The sequence below is a fragment of the Ambystoma mexicanum genome, chromosome 13 (genome assembly GCF_040938575.1).
Source record: "Ambystoma mexicanum isolate Mex_15411 chromosome 13, UKY_AmexF1_1, whole genome shotgun sequence".
Lineage (NCBI taxonomy): Eukaryota > Metazoa > Chordata > Amphibia > Caudata > Ambystomatidae > Ambystoma > Ambystoma mexicanum.
The window spans coordinates 237,411,247-237,427,765 of NC_090938.1; the positions used below are offsets into that span (position 1 = coordinate 237,411,247).

Genomic DNA, 16,519 nt, shown 5'->3' on the forward strand with positions numbered 1-16,519 from the left:
AAACTTGACAAGGATTATGAGTGTATAGGGAGCATTAATTTAGAACAGTATTAGTTTGGTAAGAGATCTGAAATTGAAGGGGAAACCGTGGCAGAATTCATCACAGAGCTGAGAGGGTTGGCGAGAACATGCAATTTCGGACTGACGATGGAAGAACGTTTGCAAGACCAGTTTATGTTAGAGTGTAATGACAGCAAAATAAGAGAAAAGCTATGGTCCAAGAGTGACCCACCACTTGATGAGTGTTTTTTTTTTTTTTTTAACCACACATATAGCGAAAGTAGAGCACACAAATAAATGCATAAAGACATGAAGCCAAGATTCAGCAGATCAAATTGCATGAAGAAAAGAACCATAGTAATAGTGCTGAGACAGCGGCTGTCATCTCTGGAAGGTAACACCTTCAACTAAACCCAAGCACAGTCATATGAACAAAAGCAACAACAAGATGAATCTGAAATTCCAGAAAAAAGGTTTCAGATGCAGAGCTACCGGTCATCTTGCCAATAATACCACATGCCCACCTCTCTATGTGAGATGTCAGAAATGAAAAAAGGGAAGGGCACCTCACAAAACGCTGTAAGTTGATGACTGGTAATATGTTTCCGAAGAAGCAGTATTAGTCATTGGTGATGAAGAGGAAGACTTGACAGTACAAGAGATTGTGTAACCATGGACGGTGAGAAGATAGAGATGATAGACTGGGTCAAAATGCACTCTACTACTAAGAAGAATATTTGAAAAAAAACATTCCCAAGCAAGAAGTTGCAGAAGGTTGACTTCAATCTGCAAGCCTATGGTGGTGCAAGAAAAGATGTAATTTGATGGTTCAAGGCCTTGTTGGAATTTAAAGGAACAACGGCTGCAGGAAAAGGAAGGTTTATGTCAGGGGGCCTGATCTTTCCTGAGTGGATTCCTGCCTCTATCGTTCCAACTCAGACATACTCCTCTTTCGAATGCCTTGTCTGTAGGCACCCTCTCTCTCTCTCCTACCCATTCCCTTTCTGTGGCTACCATCTACCAACCCCCCTTGTCAAATCACCTAATTTCTCCGAGTGGGCAGACCTCTCGTCCTCCCTCCTGACCTCTACCAGTCAACTCCTCCTCTGTGACCTCAATATCCATTTAGACTCCTTGTTCCTCCTCTCCACTCTTCCGTGACCTCTGTGACTCCCTGTCCATCCTCCCCTCTGGCCCGACTCACTCTGGAGGGTACATGCTTCATGTTTTGATGATCTCCGACCTCCCCCGCCATCCCTCTGACCACTCCTCTCTCCTGGAGTGATCATTCCCTCCTCTCCTCATCTCTGCCTCTCTTCCCCCCCCTCCCCAAGCCAAGCCTACCCCAACATTGCCACCTACCTTAGACATCCGGCCCATGAAGCGTGTGTCAGATGAGGCTTTTGCCGCCACCTCTCCCCCCCCCCTCCACCTCTGGCTGACTCACATCCTAACACAGCCCTGTCTCTGCACTACACTTGATGTTCTAGTTCGTCATGATGATCCATCTGAAATCCAAAGCCAAGTGCAATTATTGGCATTACGCCGATATAGCTACTCTTAAAAGTGCAGGGCGGCTGAGAAGAGGAAAACGGAGGGCTTCTTGCTCATCCTCTGACAAACTGGCCTGTTGCCTGCTCCAAAGGCAATACTGACTGTACTCATCAAGAAGAGAGTCCACATTCAAGCCCATGTCTCTACGGCTTCTAGCAACTCAGCCGAACTCTTTAAAATCTGCAAGGTGCTGGCCAACCCTGCTTTCTATCCCCCTGTTGCCTTCTAGGCTCTTGGCAATGCCTTTGCCTCTCATTTTATCTAACAAAACTCAGGACATCCTGTTCACCCTCTCCTCCCGGCTCCCTCCTCTGCGCCTGTGCCTGCTACCCCTCCCTCAGACACCCCCCACCCTCTTTCTCATCCTTTCCTATTTTCTACCCTGATTAGGTCGCAAGACTAGTACGATCTATGAAAGCCTCGTCAAAACAGGTTCATCCCTGTTCCTCTAATACCATCAAGGACCACATCGATACCCTCGCTCTGGCCCTTGCTGATTTTTGCAACCTCTCCTTTGCCTCAGGAACCTTCATCTCCGCTCTGAAGGACTCCCTTGTGCATCCTGTTCTCAAGAAACCCACAGCTGATCCTTCTTGTCTGGCTAATTATCGCCCAATTTCCATTAAACCCTTCCTGGGCAAACTCCTTGAGAAGCTGGCCACCTCTCAGCTTAACCTTCATTCCGATTCTGTTGGCTGTCTCCATGACCACCAATCTGGCTTCAGAGCTGCCAGAAGCACGGAAACCACTCTCCTGAACATCCGTGAAGATCTGCTCTCCAACCATGACTCTAACATTCCCTGTGTCCTCATCCTACTCGATCTCTCTTCCGCCTTCAACACGATAAATCATACCATCCTGCTCAACAGTCTCAGTGATAACCTGGGTATCACCGATCAGGCTCTGGCCCGTTTCCTCTCTGATCGACCCTCCCAGGTCCAACTTGGGTCCTTCCTATCTTCAATCTTCCCCTCAACCTGTGTGGTTCCCCAGGGGTCTAACCTCTCGCCCTGGCTTTTCAACCAATATCTGGCAACTCTCGCCCACCGCATTGCCATTTTCTGCTCAAATTACCCGTGCTACGCTGAGGACACAACTCATTTTCAGGTTGCCCTCAGCCACCTCCTCTCCTTCTCCTATCTGTGATTACCGAACTGCAATTAAAGATTGGTGTGCCGCCAACGATGTTTGTCTGAATGCCAGCAAGATGGAGATCCTCCTCAACAGCACTCCTTCCCCATCCTTTCCCCTCAATCTCTGCCTGGTCTACCTCGGCCCTCCTCCTACCCCCACCTGCGAGGTTAAGACCCTCTGGGTCATCTTTGATTCCACACTTTCCTTCTCCTCCCACATCTCTGATGTCTCTAAAAACTCAAACTTCCTACTGCACCTCCTCAGAGGTACTCTGCCTTTGCTCTCCTTCCCCCAGAAGCTCACTGTCTCCCAAGCTCTGGTTCTCTCTAGGTTGGACTATTCCAACAGCCTCTTTCTAAATCTACCTGCCTCTACTCTCCACCCTCTGCAACCAATCCAGAAAAGGACTGCAAGACTTGTCCTTGGCCTCGAGCCCTGGGATCCTATCTCCAGCTCTGAAAGCTCTGGATTGGCTCCCTTTGGATGCTAGGATTAAATTCAAAACCCTCTGCAATGTCCACAAGGGTTTCTCGGGCCTGGTTCCTAAATATCTTCAGCTATCCCCCTGCACATACCTCCCCTCTCGAGCTCTTCGCTCCTCCACCTCTAACTCCCTCAGGGTCAGTCGGTTTTCAAAGAAACAAGCCGGGGGGGTAGATCTGTCTTCGGCTGGGGGCTCCCTCTGAAACAGCCTCCCTGTCACTCTGAAACTTGGAGAACCATCTCCGGTTCTGGAAGCACCTGAAGACCTTCCTGTTTGCTTCTGCCTTCACCCCACCTCTCCCCTGCTGATCTGTTCTCTCTTGGCACCGTGCACCTGGCCACCCACTGCCCTCTGGGACCAGGTACCTGCTCACCCTGCCACCCTCCTGCGGTGCCTCCAAGCCACCCCTTGCACTGGTGTCTGTATCTGTACCCATACAGCCCACTCCCTTTTTCTTCCTGCACTTATCCGACCTACCCTCTATGCTGCCTTAATTTCCACTTGCTGGCTGCACTACCACTGTTGGTTACCTTTATTATTTATCTGTCTCTCTTTTGTTCAACACTTCGCACCCCCCCCCCTTGCATGCACTTTCCCCTCTCCCTCTCCTATGCACTTGTGTGTTCTCAATGTCACAGGGCCTAGTAAGATAGTTTTGCACTCCCCTGTTCCCCTCCCTTGCCTTGTCGCGCTCTGAAATACTTGTCTATGAGCGCGATAGAAATAAAATATCAATTCAATAAAGAATCTACGGCATTTCTGACACCAGAAGGATTATTTCAATTTGTGAGAATTTCCTTTGGCCTAGTCTTAGCTGCCTCTGTGTTTCAAAGGATCACATATAATATCTTTAAGGATGTGGAGGGGGGGGGGAGCGGGGGTGACATGTTTTGAAGATGACATATTATATATGAACCAGACCGACAAACACAGAGGTCTCTAACACTCAGTAAGGAAAAATGCAAAATTAATCAAACAAAGATTGAATATTTAGGCCACACTGTGGCCGATGGAGTTAATGTAAAGAAAGAACTTGCCAACAACAAAGAATGCAGTTGAACTGAAGAAGATTCAGTGCGTATATTCTTAGGCATGGCAGAGTATGATTATAGATTTATTCCCAACTTTGTTGGCATGATGGTAAATAGGAGTATGCTTCTTAAAAATAACTGGTTGAACGCCCTTGGGAACCGAAGTTCAGGCCAGTAGAGAGAGTCCAAAAGGTGCGTGTGCGCACCAGGTATGTGCAGCTGGTGTGGAATTTGTGTGGTAGCTGCTTCTTAGCGGTAGGTGTGGTTGTTGAGAGATCAGGAGTATGTGTTCACTCTGGCAGGATTTATCCAGACCGAGTGTGGCTGCGTTAGGCCTGAGGAGAACGCCTGGCTGGGAGTGTGAAGCCAGCAGTGTTTACTTAGAGTGATGGGGAGTGAGCGGGAGATGTTGATATGAGAACAGTTATACCGAATGGTGTCATAGTATCACTGTGTTCTAGTTGAGTGGTGGTGTAAAGGAGTGTAAGCGTGGGGTGTGGTAGGATATATGCTCTTTCAAATGTTCCCTGCATTCCAAAGCATATTATGTGCGTCACGCAATTCTATGTGATCAGGTCCGTTCTATGCATTTTATTCATTTCAGGCGTTCAAGATTGCACTACACACTCCTGTCTGCTCGTCACACTCACGCACTCTAGTCCAACTTACGTGCTCTAGTCTATCCCTCATTCTCCAGTGAGTCCTACGCATGCAGTCATGTATTCCATATGCATGCGCTCCTGTCTTCTCCGCGCGTGCGCTCCTGTCTAACCCGCGCATGCACTCCCGTCTGCCTACGCACTCATCCGCTCTGTCCGGTCCATATACTCATCCGCTCAACATACTACTCATCCGCTCTACGTACTACACATCCACTCTACGTACTCAACCGTTCAACACACTCCTCCGCTCTATGCACTCATCCGCTCATCATACTCATCCGCTCCACACCCTTGTCCGCTCCACACACTCGTCCGCTCCACACAGACTTTGGCTCAACATACTACTCGTCCGCTCTACGTACTCATCCGCTCTCCACACTCATCCGCTCTTACACGTTCATCCCTTCAGTATAGTCATCAGTTCTACGCCCTCATGCGTTCTATTCGCTTCTCTGTATTTACGTACTCATCAACTCTACACACCTAACCATTCTACACGCTCAATGGCTTTAGTATGTTCATCTATTCTATACACTCATCCGATCTCCATACTCATTTGATCTTTCAAGTCGTCTGTTCTTCCATTCATCTACTCTTCCACTTAGTGCATTCATCTGTTCTATACGCTTCATCCGTTCTAACTATTTCATCCATGTCATTCACTACGTTCCCTCCTCATTCATTAGGTCCATGTCATCAGTTTAGATCTCCTTACTTTCCCAATGATTTATTCATATTATCCACTTCACTGTTTTGATATTAGCTGTCAATTCTCGCATCAGGTAGTTTGTTGGGTCGGTGTCATTGTGATGCTGATAATCTGGAAAACCGGTTGGTTTTAGGGGAAGAGACAGGTTTTCAGTAGTTTGCGGAAGGACGCTAAATCCTCAGTTAGGCGGATGTGGGGTGGGAGCAAGTTCCACAGGGTTGGGGCTAAGGCTGAGAATGATGATCCGCCTAACCTGACTGAGTGTGTCTTAGGAATTACTAGGAGGCCGGCTGAGCTTGATCTTAGGGTGCGAGTGCAATGATAAGATATGTAGAATATGTACCAGGGAAGAAGAATATACCAGCGAACGGTTTGTCTCGCATTGGAGTGGATGGAGAAGATGATAATGAGTGCATGGAAGAGGATGAATGTGTGTTGTATGTTGAGCACAAGATGATAATGAGTGGGAAAGGAGTTGGAAGAAGATAGCATTCTTAAGAAAGTGAAAGAAATTCTGGAGAGGTGAAGTGAAGAAAGAGATAAGGACTGTGTAAAGTTAATGAGGCGCTGCATGTGGAAAGAGGTTATGTCATGGGCGGGAGATAGCATTAATCCACCCACTGACATGTGGAAAAGAATAAATGAAACAGCTCATGAGGACAGCAGTATCACGAAAACCAAACAAGTGTTGAGAGCTCAATTCTGGTGGCCTGGTTGTGATTTAGAAGTAGAAAGGACAGTAAGGAACTGTGTACCATGCTGTTTAAGTGAATGAATTTTTGTGCCAAGAGAAAGTCCATGTCACTGGTTAGAGTTCCCCACATGCCGTGGGAAAGAGTAGGCACGGATATTGTAGGACCCATTCATGGCAAAGATGTGGACAAATATTGCATTGTATTGATTGACATATCTAAATGGGTATAGGTAAAGATCACAAAGTCTATTAAGAGCAGAGATGTTATCACTCATGGAAAATGTGTTTAGGCGAGAAGGGTGCCCGATGGAACTGTTGACCGACAATAGCGTTCAATTTAAATCTTAAGAAACTAGTGATTATTTTATGATAAAGTTGATTCAACATAAGGTGACAACCTCAAACTAAAAGGGTGGCGGAACGATTCAATAAAGTAATCAAAGACTGCATTAGGTGGGCAAGAGTGAATGGTGAAGATTGGGAGGTTGTTGTGTGAGCAAGATGGTGGCACACAGATTCTATCCCCACACCACGACTGGAGTATCGCCATTTCAGTTGAGTAGAGCAAGAATACCCAACTACAAATTGAGTCCTCGTAGATGGGATGAGCAAGATGGATGTGGGAAAGTGTGCAGCAGGTGAGGGAGGGAATGAGAGAAAAGCAAACGAAGGAACAGTGAGTGGAAGTCAGAATTTGTAATTGTTTTTATTTATTTATTTTATTTTATTTTTTTTTAAGTTAAAAGAAGGAGACTATGCCAGGATTAGTTTTAGCAATGGTGGAGTTATTTGTGGCGGGACTCTGCGCACCTCCTCTTTTCTTGTTTCTGAATCTGACCAGCAGCCTGGATCCTGGTTTGTCGAGCAACCAACTCCAGGGTTCCCATTTGTTTAGAAGAAGTGTGGGGATGACAAACTCTGGATCAGTTGGGCGCTGGTAGGGTATGATGGTCCAATGGTCGCTGTTGAGCGATTTAATCAATTATATGGTCCAGTCAGGTTTTAGTCATTGGTTTATTTTTGGTTAATTAGCACCAAAGAAAACATCCTTGTAGAAATGAATGACAAGTTTTTGACATGGAAAAATCGCTACACAGCCGACGCGCGTTTCAACCTAGGTCTTTTTCAAGGCCAATTGAGTTAGGGGGTGGGCTTCAAGATGCTGTAGGCTGGTCCTCCCATATAAGGGCGCCAGGGGGGCTGGATAGCCGGCCAGGGGGGCTGGATAGCCGATCGTTAGCCGGGTACGGCGAGTTCGTTGCGTGCGAGCGTTCTCGGAAATCCGTGTGCTGACAGATTTCCGAGAACGCTCGCACGCAACGAACTTGAAAGACTTAGGTTGAAACACGCGTCGGCTTTGTAGCGATTTACCATGTCAAAAACTTGTCATTCATTTCTACAATGTTTTCCTTGGTGCCAATTAACCAAAAATAAACACATTAATGACTAAAACCTGACTGGACCATATAATTGATTAAATCGCTCAACAGCGACCATTGGACCATCATCCCTACCAGCGCCCAAGTGATCCAGAGTTAACCATCCCCACACTTCTATGCCAGGATTAAACTGCTTGGTCCATTGACACAAGGTCCTTTGAAGTGGTTCTCACCATGTGAGGTAGTCAAAGTCTTGCATAATTCGGTGAGAACAGATGGTAGATTTTAGAACATGGACAGAGTTGTAAAAGTGACCAAAAAGGATGGCAACTGTGAATGCGCAAGTAGACGACGAAAAAAAGGATTCCTCAAGTGACAATGGTCTGAAATGTGGCACAGATAAGGTTGATCAGGAGACCTGAGAGATTCAATTTGTGTTGGGAGGTGTGTAGAATCGATCCCAGCCAGAAAAGTGCCTATGATGTAATATTGAGTAGTTAGTGATCTAGATTGGAAGGATTACTGATGAGAGTAAACTGAAAGTAGAGTTGCTGTGCTGCTGGTGGGACTTCAGACAGTACTTGACGATAAACTAAAGTTTGTGAAACCTGACTGGTTCCTGTATACTTCACATATCCTTTCTGCACAAGACTACAAGCAATCCAGTCACATTTCAGACTCATTGGGCATCAGTGTGGTGTAGCTGGAGTCTATGCACAGCAAGCTCTGGACCCACATCTGGATAGGCCCACCCGACCTGGGATGGCATTTGCAAGACTAAAGGCCTCATTACACGGAAGGCGGTAAAGGTTACCGCCTTATTACGAGGTCCCTTTGCGGGTAGGTACTTTAACGCCTGCTGTTTAGCAGGCGTTAAAAACCAACCCGCAAAGGGACCAGGGTGCTAATTACGGTACCGCAATTTGCGACACCGTAATTAGCGCCTTCCCCATTCCCATAGAGCCCTATGGGGCAAAAATGGGAATGGGGAAGGGCAATGGAGGAAGGGGGCATTACCGCCCCGCCAACCTTGGAATAGGGCTTAATTCCCCTTTCCACCAAAACGGTGCCGGTATTTTACCGGCATGGACCAAGGTGCTAGCACCTTGGTCCTCCGCCTACCGTATAATGAGGCCCTAAATGTTACTCATAGCCATCGAACTTGGGCAGTGCAGGAGAAAATGATCAGTCTCCCATGTGACACTGGACAAAGAACATGTTTTTATGAGTAGCAACTTCTGTTTGCACTACTGGGTTGAGTTATCCCATTTTCATGAAGCTCCTACTTGTGTTTTACCAACAAAAACAGCATAGCCTGCAGGGCTGAAATTTCTGGGAGATATACATTTCAGCACGGTGCCCCATGCTTGCTTAAGTTTTAAGATTATGTCCTGTAACAGGTTAGATCTAGCTGGTGCGGCGTCTTGCTAGTTGAGTTCTCTGTGGTGCTAGTGTCCCTACCAGCAAACTGGTGTTTTGCCAACCTGGTCAAATTGCCAGTGCCGGAATTACTGGCAATGTCACTCGACTGGCAAAACTGTAATGAGAACCATTGTCGGCAGCATGTGTCCATTTCATAATTAAGCTCAGAAGGAGGTGTGGTTCTACAAAGAAATACAGCGTGGCAGCGAGTTCCACGTTCGGTTTATTTCTTTGCAAGTGGAGTCAGCCCAAAGGTAGCAAGAGGGGCGCAGTGGCCCGGCCCACCTTTGGACCCAAGAAACGAAACTCATAGTGGGAGATGGAGGAAAAGTAGAGCGTAGTAGGAAAGTAATGAAAGGCAAGGTAAAATAATTTCAGGAAGATGGTGAAAAGGCTACAAGGACTGCAGGAAAGAAAGACCGAACAGGTGAGGGCAAAGAGAAAAAAAGAAGCCGAACAAGTACCAAGCACTTTGGGGAAGTCTGTCAGCCTGTAAAAGTCCTGGACAACGGCCTGCCTTTCTGCGGGTGTTCTGGGCATGTATATGTGCCTGCGGACTGAGGGGCGAATCATGAGTGAACCGGCAGTGCCATTTGTTACCAGTGCTGCTTAGAGCGGCAAGTTTGGGCCTTTTCTTTTCAAGTGGTGATAATTGCGCCTGTTGGCCGGCCAGCCTCTTGACGAGTTTCATTTTTATTTTAAACAAAAATAAAAATAATTTTTAAAAAATTGCCTGCCGGGGATCACAAACGTTAGCTGTGCGATACCACAGAGTGCAATTTTAAACGTGAAAAGCCGTGGGAGAAAAACATTTCCCCTCCATCTCGTGAAAAACGAAACGTGCCCTGCCAACACACTTGTCAGGCAACGTTTACTAACAGACTCCTATAGAGATCAGCTGGTTCCAAACTAGACCGATCGTTGTCCACAGCATGAAGATATCATGCAGGCGTACACTTCCGCAAGGGAGGGAGGCTTGGCCGAGATCTCATCTCTGCTCTGTGCCCCACCTCCACCTTGTCACTGCTGGAAATGGAGCATACAAGCATTACGACTTGCTTTTATGGCCAGATTTACCACTCTGCCTCGTTTAAAATGAGGAGGTTTTTGTGCAGGAGGTCCCTTCGCTAGAATGTTCGTAAGGAGAATTCTGCAGGCATCTGTGCACTTTGACTCGTTTGATCAGAAGAGTGGGGGGTGACCACATTATTGCCCCATGTATCTGTTGCTCTCTTTCCACGTTTAGCAGAAAACAGAAAAATGGCAGTGACAGAATGGGAGAGAAGGGAAGGGTAGACTGGGACACGAGAACAGCGAGGTGGCAGGGAAGAAACTAAGGGAAGAGTGGAAGATCAAAAGGGAGACCTTGAAGACAGAAGAGTGAAAGGAGAAAATATGGGACGGAAAAAAAGCGACAGATTAGTAGATAAGGCATTTGGAAGAACAGGAATAAGGGGGTTAAATCGAAAATAATGATTGTGTGGTAATTTACTTAGTCTTCCTGGCTGCTTTTTTTCTACTTTTAATGGAGGCATGTCCCCAATACATCTTTCCCCTCCCTCCCTTGTCCACCCCTCCACACACCATAGCCTTCAACAGCTACAGACCATCTAGTTATCCCCACTAGGAAAAACGACAACAAGGTAAATGACCACACAGTACTTTATTTTGATAAAACAGTGTTATGTGAAATGAAACAGCAGTACCAGAGGCAAGGGACAGAATGAGAGGGTATCATGAGGCTGAATGGAAAGGAGAAAAAGTCAAAGACGGAAGAAGAAAAGAATAGGAAGGAACGAGAAAAAGAAAGCCAAGGGGAAAAGAATGGGAGGAAGTACAAGTGGGAAAATAGAGAAGGGAATGAATAGGAAGGTATCGTGCCACAGGTACCAGAACACCACACCGTGTGTGGCTCATATAGGCTGCGATGGCATCTTTACTAGTACTGAACGCGCACCGGACTCCATTACCCAGTCCCAGCGCAACATAATTAAGCACACTTACTGCTCTGCCAGCGTTTGCACAGCCCGGAAGAGAACAGGAACGACCCAGCAGAGATCAGGGTGCTATGCCATATAAGCCAGGTAGGTAGATCCAGTGCTCCCGCCTCACAGTTGTGCAATGGCCCTGCTCCCCGCTTCTTGACCTGCCCATCGACTACCGTTATTGACTGCAGTGAACTGGTGAATCTGCATCGATGTAGGTCCTGGACTCTGGCATTTCCTGCCTCGCTTACTGGGTTTTGAGTCTAACTTTGGCAAGCTGGTGACTTGTGTGCTCGAATTGCGTTTCCCGTTGGACTGCGGATAGTCTTCGTTTGGATACTCTACGGATTATTGAACAGAGAACTGGACATTCCTCTTGCATATCCCTCCTGGTGTGGGTGTTCTGTGGCCCAATGGTCCGCGTTTCTGCGGGTCTCCGTCTTTCACGGCTGCTTTCGTCACAACTCCTTTAGGCATTCCTCGTGCCGTAGAGATGCAACAACCCCTAGTCAGTTGTTCCTTCATTCGTTTTATGGGGGTGGGTCATCGGGGGTTATCCGTGCTCAGTTTGTGTCCCTTTGCCTCGATCTCCGCTCCCCTGTCCATCCCATCATCAAAACCATCATAAAATCAGGTAAATGTGCGATGTCCAGGGTGGGGCGAGGACGGCAGTGAACATGTATATTTTCTCACCATCTGCATTGTTTTTCTTGCAATTCCTGTACTGAAGTGCAGTTACACTTCACTAGTCTTTTGCCAATCACCCTGTCAGAGGATAGGTTTCCTCGGCTGGCTTATTGGAAGAAAGGCTTCTCCGTCAGCTCGGTTGGGGAGGACTAACACACCAGTGTGAACTGAGATGAGGCCATGCCTTCTACCTACCCACTCGGAAGGCAGAGAAGGGAGCAGTATCCCGATTACGTTGCGGCACGAACACAGGCCATAGCCATCTTGCGTCCTGATATGACAGCCGATAATGCCACCATCCACCTTGATAGCATACAGGTGGAATGTCACCAACTACCTGCTGATGCATTTGGGTGGTACCGCACCTATCTGGGCGAACCCCCCTACCCCCCTGAAACGGAAATGAACAGTCTGGTTCTTTAGGACTCTGACCTGTTGCTCCAAGAAACAAACAACATTTTTGGCACCAAGTTCAAGTCCGGTTGTAGGAATACATAACCTGCTTCAACCAGCTGGCTGCCGAGACCTCCCGGCCAAAAGAGAAGGCTACCGAGGACTGAGTTACCATTTTAAGGATGCAGTCAGTGGTTCCAACCATACTGGGGGGGTGCATTCTGGTCTGCTAATTTTTTTTAGCTGACCAAAAAGGTTAGTCATCATGATGCCACAGGAATCTTCCTCCTTGGTAATTGAGGTGAACTCAGTTATGCAGGATTCAAGTTGTTCTCTCCTGATGTTTTTAAAGTTCCTTTGGATGGTTTTATTTGGGGGATTAGGGTGTTTCAACTTGGGAAGAGGTGGAGAAACCTGAAAGGTGACACTAAAATGGTTCAACCAAATACAGGGTTCCGTCTGATAGTCGTGTGTCTCTAGATTGTTGGTAATTACCCTGTCTAACTGATGTCCGTTTTCCATTGTGGGTTCCCTATTGCTGACTTCCTTACAATACTCTGTTAGCTCTCCTTTGAGGCTATTCTCTTATTTTTCGTAGTTGTCTTATATCTCTACATATCTTGCTCCTCCCCATCTTTCCTCCCTTATCTCATTCTATACCCCTTCTCGTTCTCTCCACTCTCAATCTCTTTCTGGTATATGTCCCTCACGCTCCCTTTGCTTCTTCCTGTCCCCGTTCATTTTCTCTTTTAGAACCTAAACATTGGAACACTCTCCCCCTTTCACTTTGTTCTCCCTCTTCCTTTCCCCCCTTTTCAAGGCTCGGCTCAAGGTTCACCTTTCTTCCCCTCAATTTTCATGTACCCTAATTTACTACATTGTATTGTACCGTAACAGTTCTCTTTACAGGTTTTAGGCACCATATAAATAAAAATACAGCTCAACAGCATCTCCTGTGCTCACAGATCAGCTAATCGACCACCTGCCTAGAAGCATCGGGGAGTGGTGTGGCAGGCCAACCACCATTTGCTTATCTATGGGTCAAAAAAAACGAGTCCCTTGTTGCGTAGGCCCAAACACCATCGCTCATGTCCTAAACCTTTTGATTGGACATTCTGCCCTATTCACGGATTCATCTGGGACGTAATGCTTCTCCCCTGAAGCCGTACAATACAGCAACCCACCTTTCACTCCATCCTGCTCCTGTCAGGATGCAGTCTTTTGATGAAGACGAGGTCAAGCAAAACCTTGCATCACAGATACGGCTACACTACCTCATTGATTGGAACGTTTATGGTCCGGAGGAAAGGTCCTTGGAACCAGCACCATAGGTGCTCACTTTCAGCCTTTTTGCACGCTTACATGAACGCCATCCCACTAGTCCACAGGCCCAATGAACAGATACTGCCATGCTGCAGGTACCAATGCAATGCGCAGAGCACGTGGAAGCTCCCGTGGTTTCTCTAGCAGTAGCGAACATGCACAGGACTCTGATCAAGTTCACACTCTTTCCGCCACCAGAGTTTGGAGATCTCAGCCATATAAGCCAGGTAAGACCAAGCGCTTGAGCCTCACTGCTGTGCTTTTGTCCTGCTGTGGCAATTTTATTTTGACCCCGTCCCCCTACCCTTGCTCCTGCATTCTTGACCTGCCTAATGGATACAGTTGACTGTGGTGAACCTGCATGTATTGAGATACTGGACTCAGCATTTCCTGACCTGCTTTTTCCAGTTTGGATTCTAACTTTGGCGAACAGGCGACTTACTTTTGAACGCTGATCGGATTTCCCTTTTGGACTGCAGCTGGTCTTTTGTATACTCCCTGAATTACTAACTGAGAAATTGACTTTCCTCTTGGATTTCCCTTCTGTCTTTGGTGTTCTTCGACCCTTAGGTCCTTATTTCTGCAGGTCTCTTCCTCGGCCGATTTCCTCCTTTAGGCGTTCTTTGTGCCACCCGGGTGCAACCCACCTACGTTAGTTCATTCATTAGTCTCTGTGGGTGTGGGGAGGGGGTGTTGTCCTTTTACCTTCGGTCGGAGATCTGATTCCCTGCCCATCCTGTTATCAGAATACATCAAGTAAATTTGGGCTGTCGTGGGTGGGCCATGGGATGGTAGTAGTGTACATGTATATTTGCTCACCATCTATACTGTTTTCCTTGTAGCTCCTGCACTTCACTAGTCTTTTGCCCCATCATACTGCTAGAGGATACATATACTTCCTCTGTAGGCTTATTGGGAGAAAGCCGTCAGTCAGCTCGCCTGGGAAGGACTGACAGAAGCAGAGTGAAGGAGGGAAGGCAGGAGAACAAAAGCGTGAAGGAATGAGCCAGAGTGGAGACGTGACAGGTGAGGGCAGAAGAGACAAGACAGGAAGACCCGGGACGATGGAATAAGGACTGACAGTATGATGCAGAATGCACATAAGAATAATGCAAAAAGGGACAGGTGCAACAAAGTGAAAGTGAGAAGGCAAGGAGGGCAACATTAGCAAATACAAAACAAGATAAAAAGTTGTCAAGGGGGTGTCGCTGCACTAAATTTCGCCCTCTTCAACCGGCCGTTTGGTTGTGTCAGGCTGAACCCTGAACTCCCATTCACCCTCAACACAAAGTCATGCATGATGCTATCAGAGCACGACTTAACGCTCTTCACAAATAATGTTCAAATCTTCCTTGTTTAGATTGTGTCTTTCTTTGGACTCCTTTAGAAGTATCCAAGAGGCCTCCCAATGACTTCAGTAGATCATCCCCAGAACCCCCCGCCCCCCACATATTCCCCAGTCCCCAACTGTGGCAATGTGCAGGTGGTCCATGGGCACAGATAACACCTCCTCCCAACCATGTACCTAACGACCGTAGCTGGTCAATATTTTGAAAGGCAGGGTCATTATAACAAAAGTTTTAAGCCAACATGTAGACAGGCACCTGTACTCCACTTGGGTAGTGGGTTCTACGGGTATAATCCATACGGCAAAATGGAAATTTATTTTTTGTACTACTCATTTGAGAAGGTCGTCTACGACGAGGGTCCATTCATGCATTGTAGCAGATACACACGGCACAGTCCTGTCCCTGTGAAAGCTTGACAAACAGTAAGCGCTCCCAGCATACATCCCCCCTTGCTCTACGAAATTCAAGTTAACTTTATTGGCATGAGAAGCTATGTAAGTGTTCATAATGTAATGCATGACACATAAGAAAACAAAGAATGAATGAAAGTGTTCACGTAAACAGTTGGGTACGCATGCTTGACGTCAGTCACATGCTGCGTTTCGGCCAGGCGACATGTTCCAACGTATCTGGCACCTATTTCGGGCATCGCCTAATGTTCTCCTAGGATGATGCAGTGCTTGAGTTTCTTTGGGTAGTTGTGTTCCTTTTCGGACAGCATCGGAAAAGCAGATCCCCTCACGCATTATTTGTGCACACACTTGGTAATGGTCACACGTCCCGTCGGCTACTGCATAACCCTCTCCCCTTCCTCGAGCACGGTCTGCCTGCATTTCGCTCTTTCTCTATACAGCTCTCGCTCGATCGCTCTGCAGGTCTCACTTTGATATTGGGGACAGCTGGCACTCTATGTAAAGGTTGCTCTCGCTGCATGGTTTCCCTCACTGTTCAACTTCCCTCCTTTGGCTATGCTGAACTGAAAAAAGGTCCAAGGGAAATAATCTATTTAAAACAAGACAAGAGAATGACCCTGTAGCACAAAAGCGTGCATAGCTCATTCTACTCAGTCCATCTCATTCTCACTCCTTTCCTTTCTGGATTATGCTCGCCATCTATGAACACCTCACACCCCAACCCTGTTCATCTCTGCATCTCCCCACTCTGTTCAGGTCTCTCTCTGCTCAGGTCTCGCTCCGTACCTGGGCTCCCCATGGCTGTAGCCGATTTTAGCAGTGTAAGCCCCGTTGTCCAGCACCAAGGTGCTCATCTCAGCACCGGTGTACAACGGCGGTGGGCTGCAGTTCCCAGCAACATGGCGTTTCTTACGGCGAGCCGACTGGATTGACGTCATCGTTCTGCGCCGTTCGCCGAAGCGTCTGGCACAACTGCAGTCACTGGCAGCAGGAGAGAGACAGGGGTAGAGTTGAGGCGAGAAGTTGTTTAAATAGAGAGAGAGGGCGGGAGCAGCGATGCGGGGATGTCCCGAGGAGTTAACAAGGGGGCGGGGTTCGAGGAGTGGAAAGGCATTCAAAGAATTTCATTGTGGGTTTTCACTGGAAATTTGATCCTGTTATTACGACCTCAAACTAGCATTAGTAAAACCAGTAGGGGAGACTGCGTTTAAGTTTGTTTAATAGTGTACATACGATTATTTTGGTGGCGACAGGGTTATGAAATATGCTTTTATATGCGGGTGTTTGGTCTTGCAGGGCA

The 16,519-nt window shown here is 47.2% G+C and overlaps 1 protein-coding gene across 1 annotated transcript in view; it reads right to left on the reverse strand.

Moving 5' to 3' along the window:
* Positions 1–16,232, reverse strand: part of ACTR6 (actin related protein 6) — a 601,838-nt gene extending 585,606 nt beyond the window's left edge. The window contains exon 1 of the mRNA XM_069633699.1: positions 16,006–16,232. Within this exon, the coding sequence (XP_069489800.1) occupies positions 16,006–16,157 (152 nt within the window). The 5' untranslated portion in view covers positions 16,158–16,232. The remainder of the gene's footprint in view (positions 1–16,005) is intronic.
* Positions 16,233–16,519: the final 287 nt, after the last annotated feature.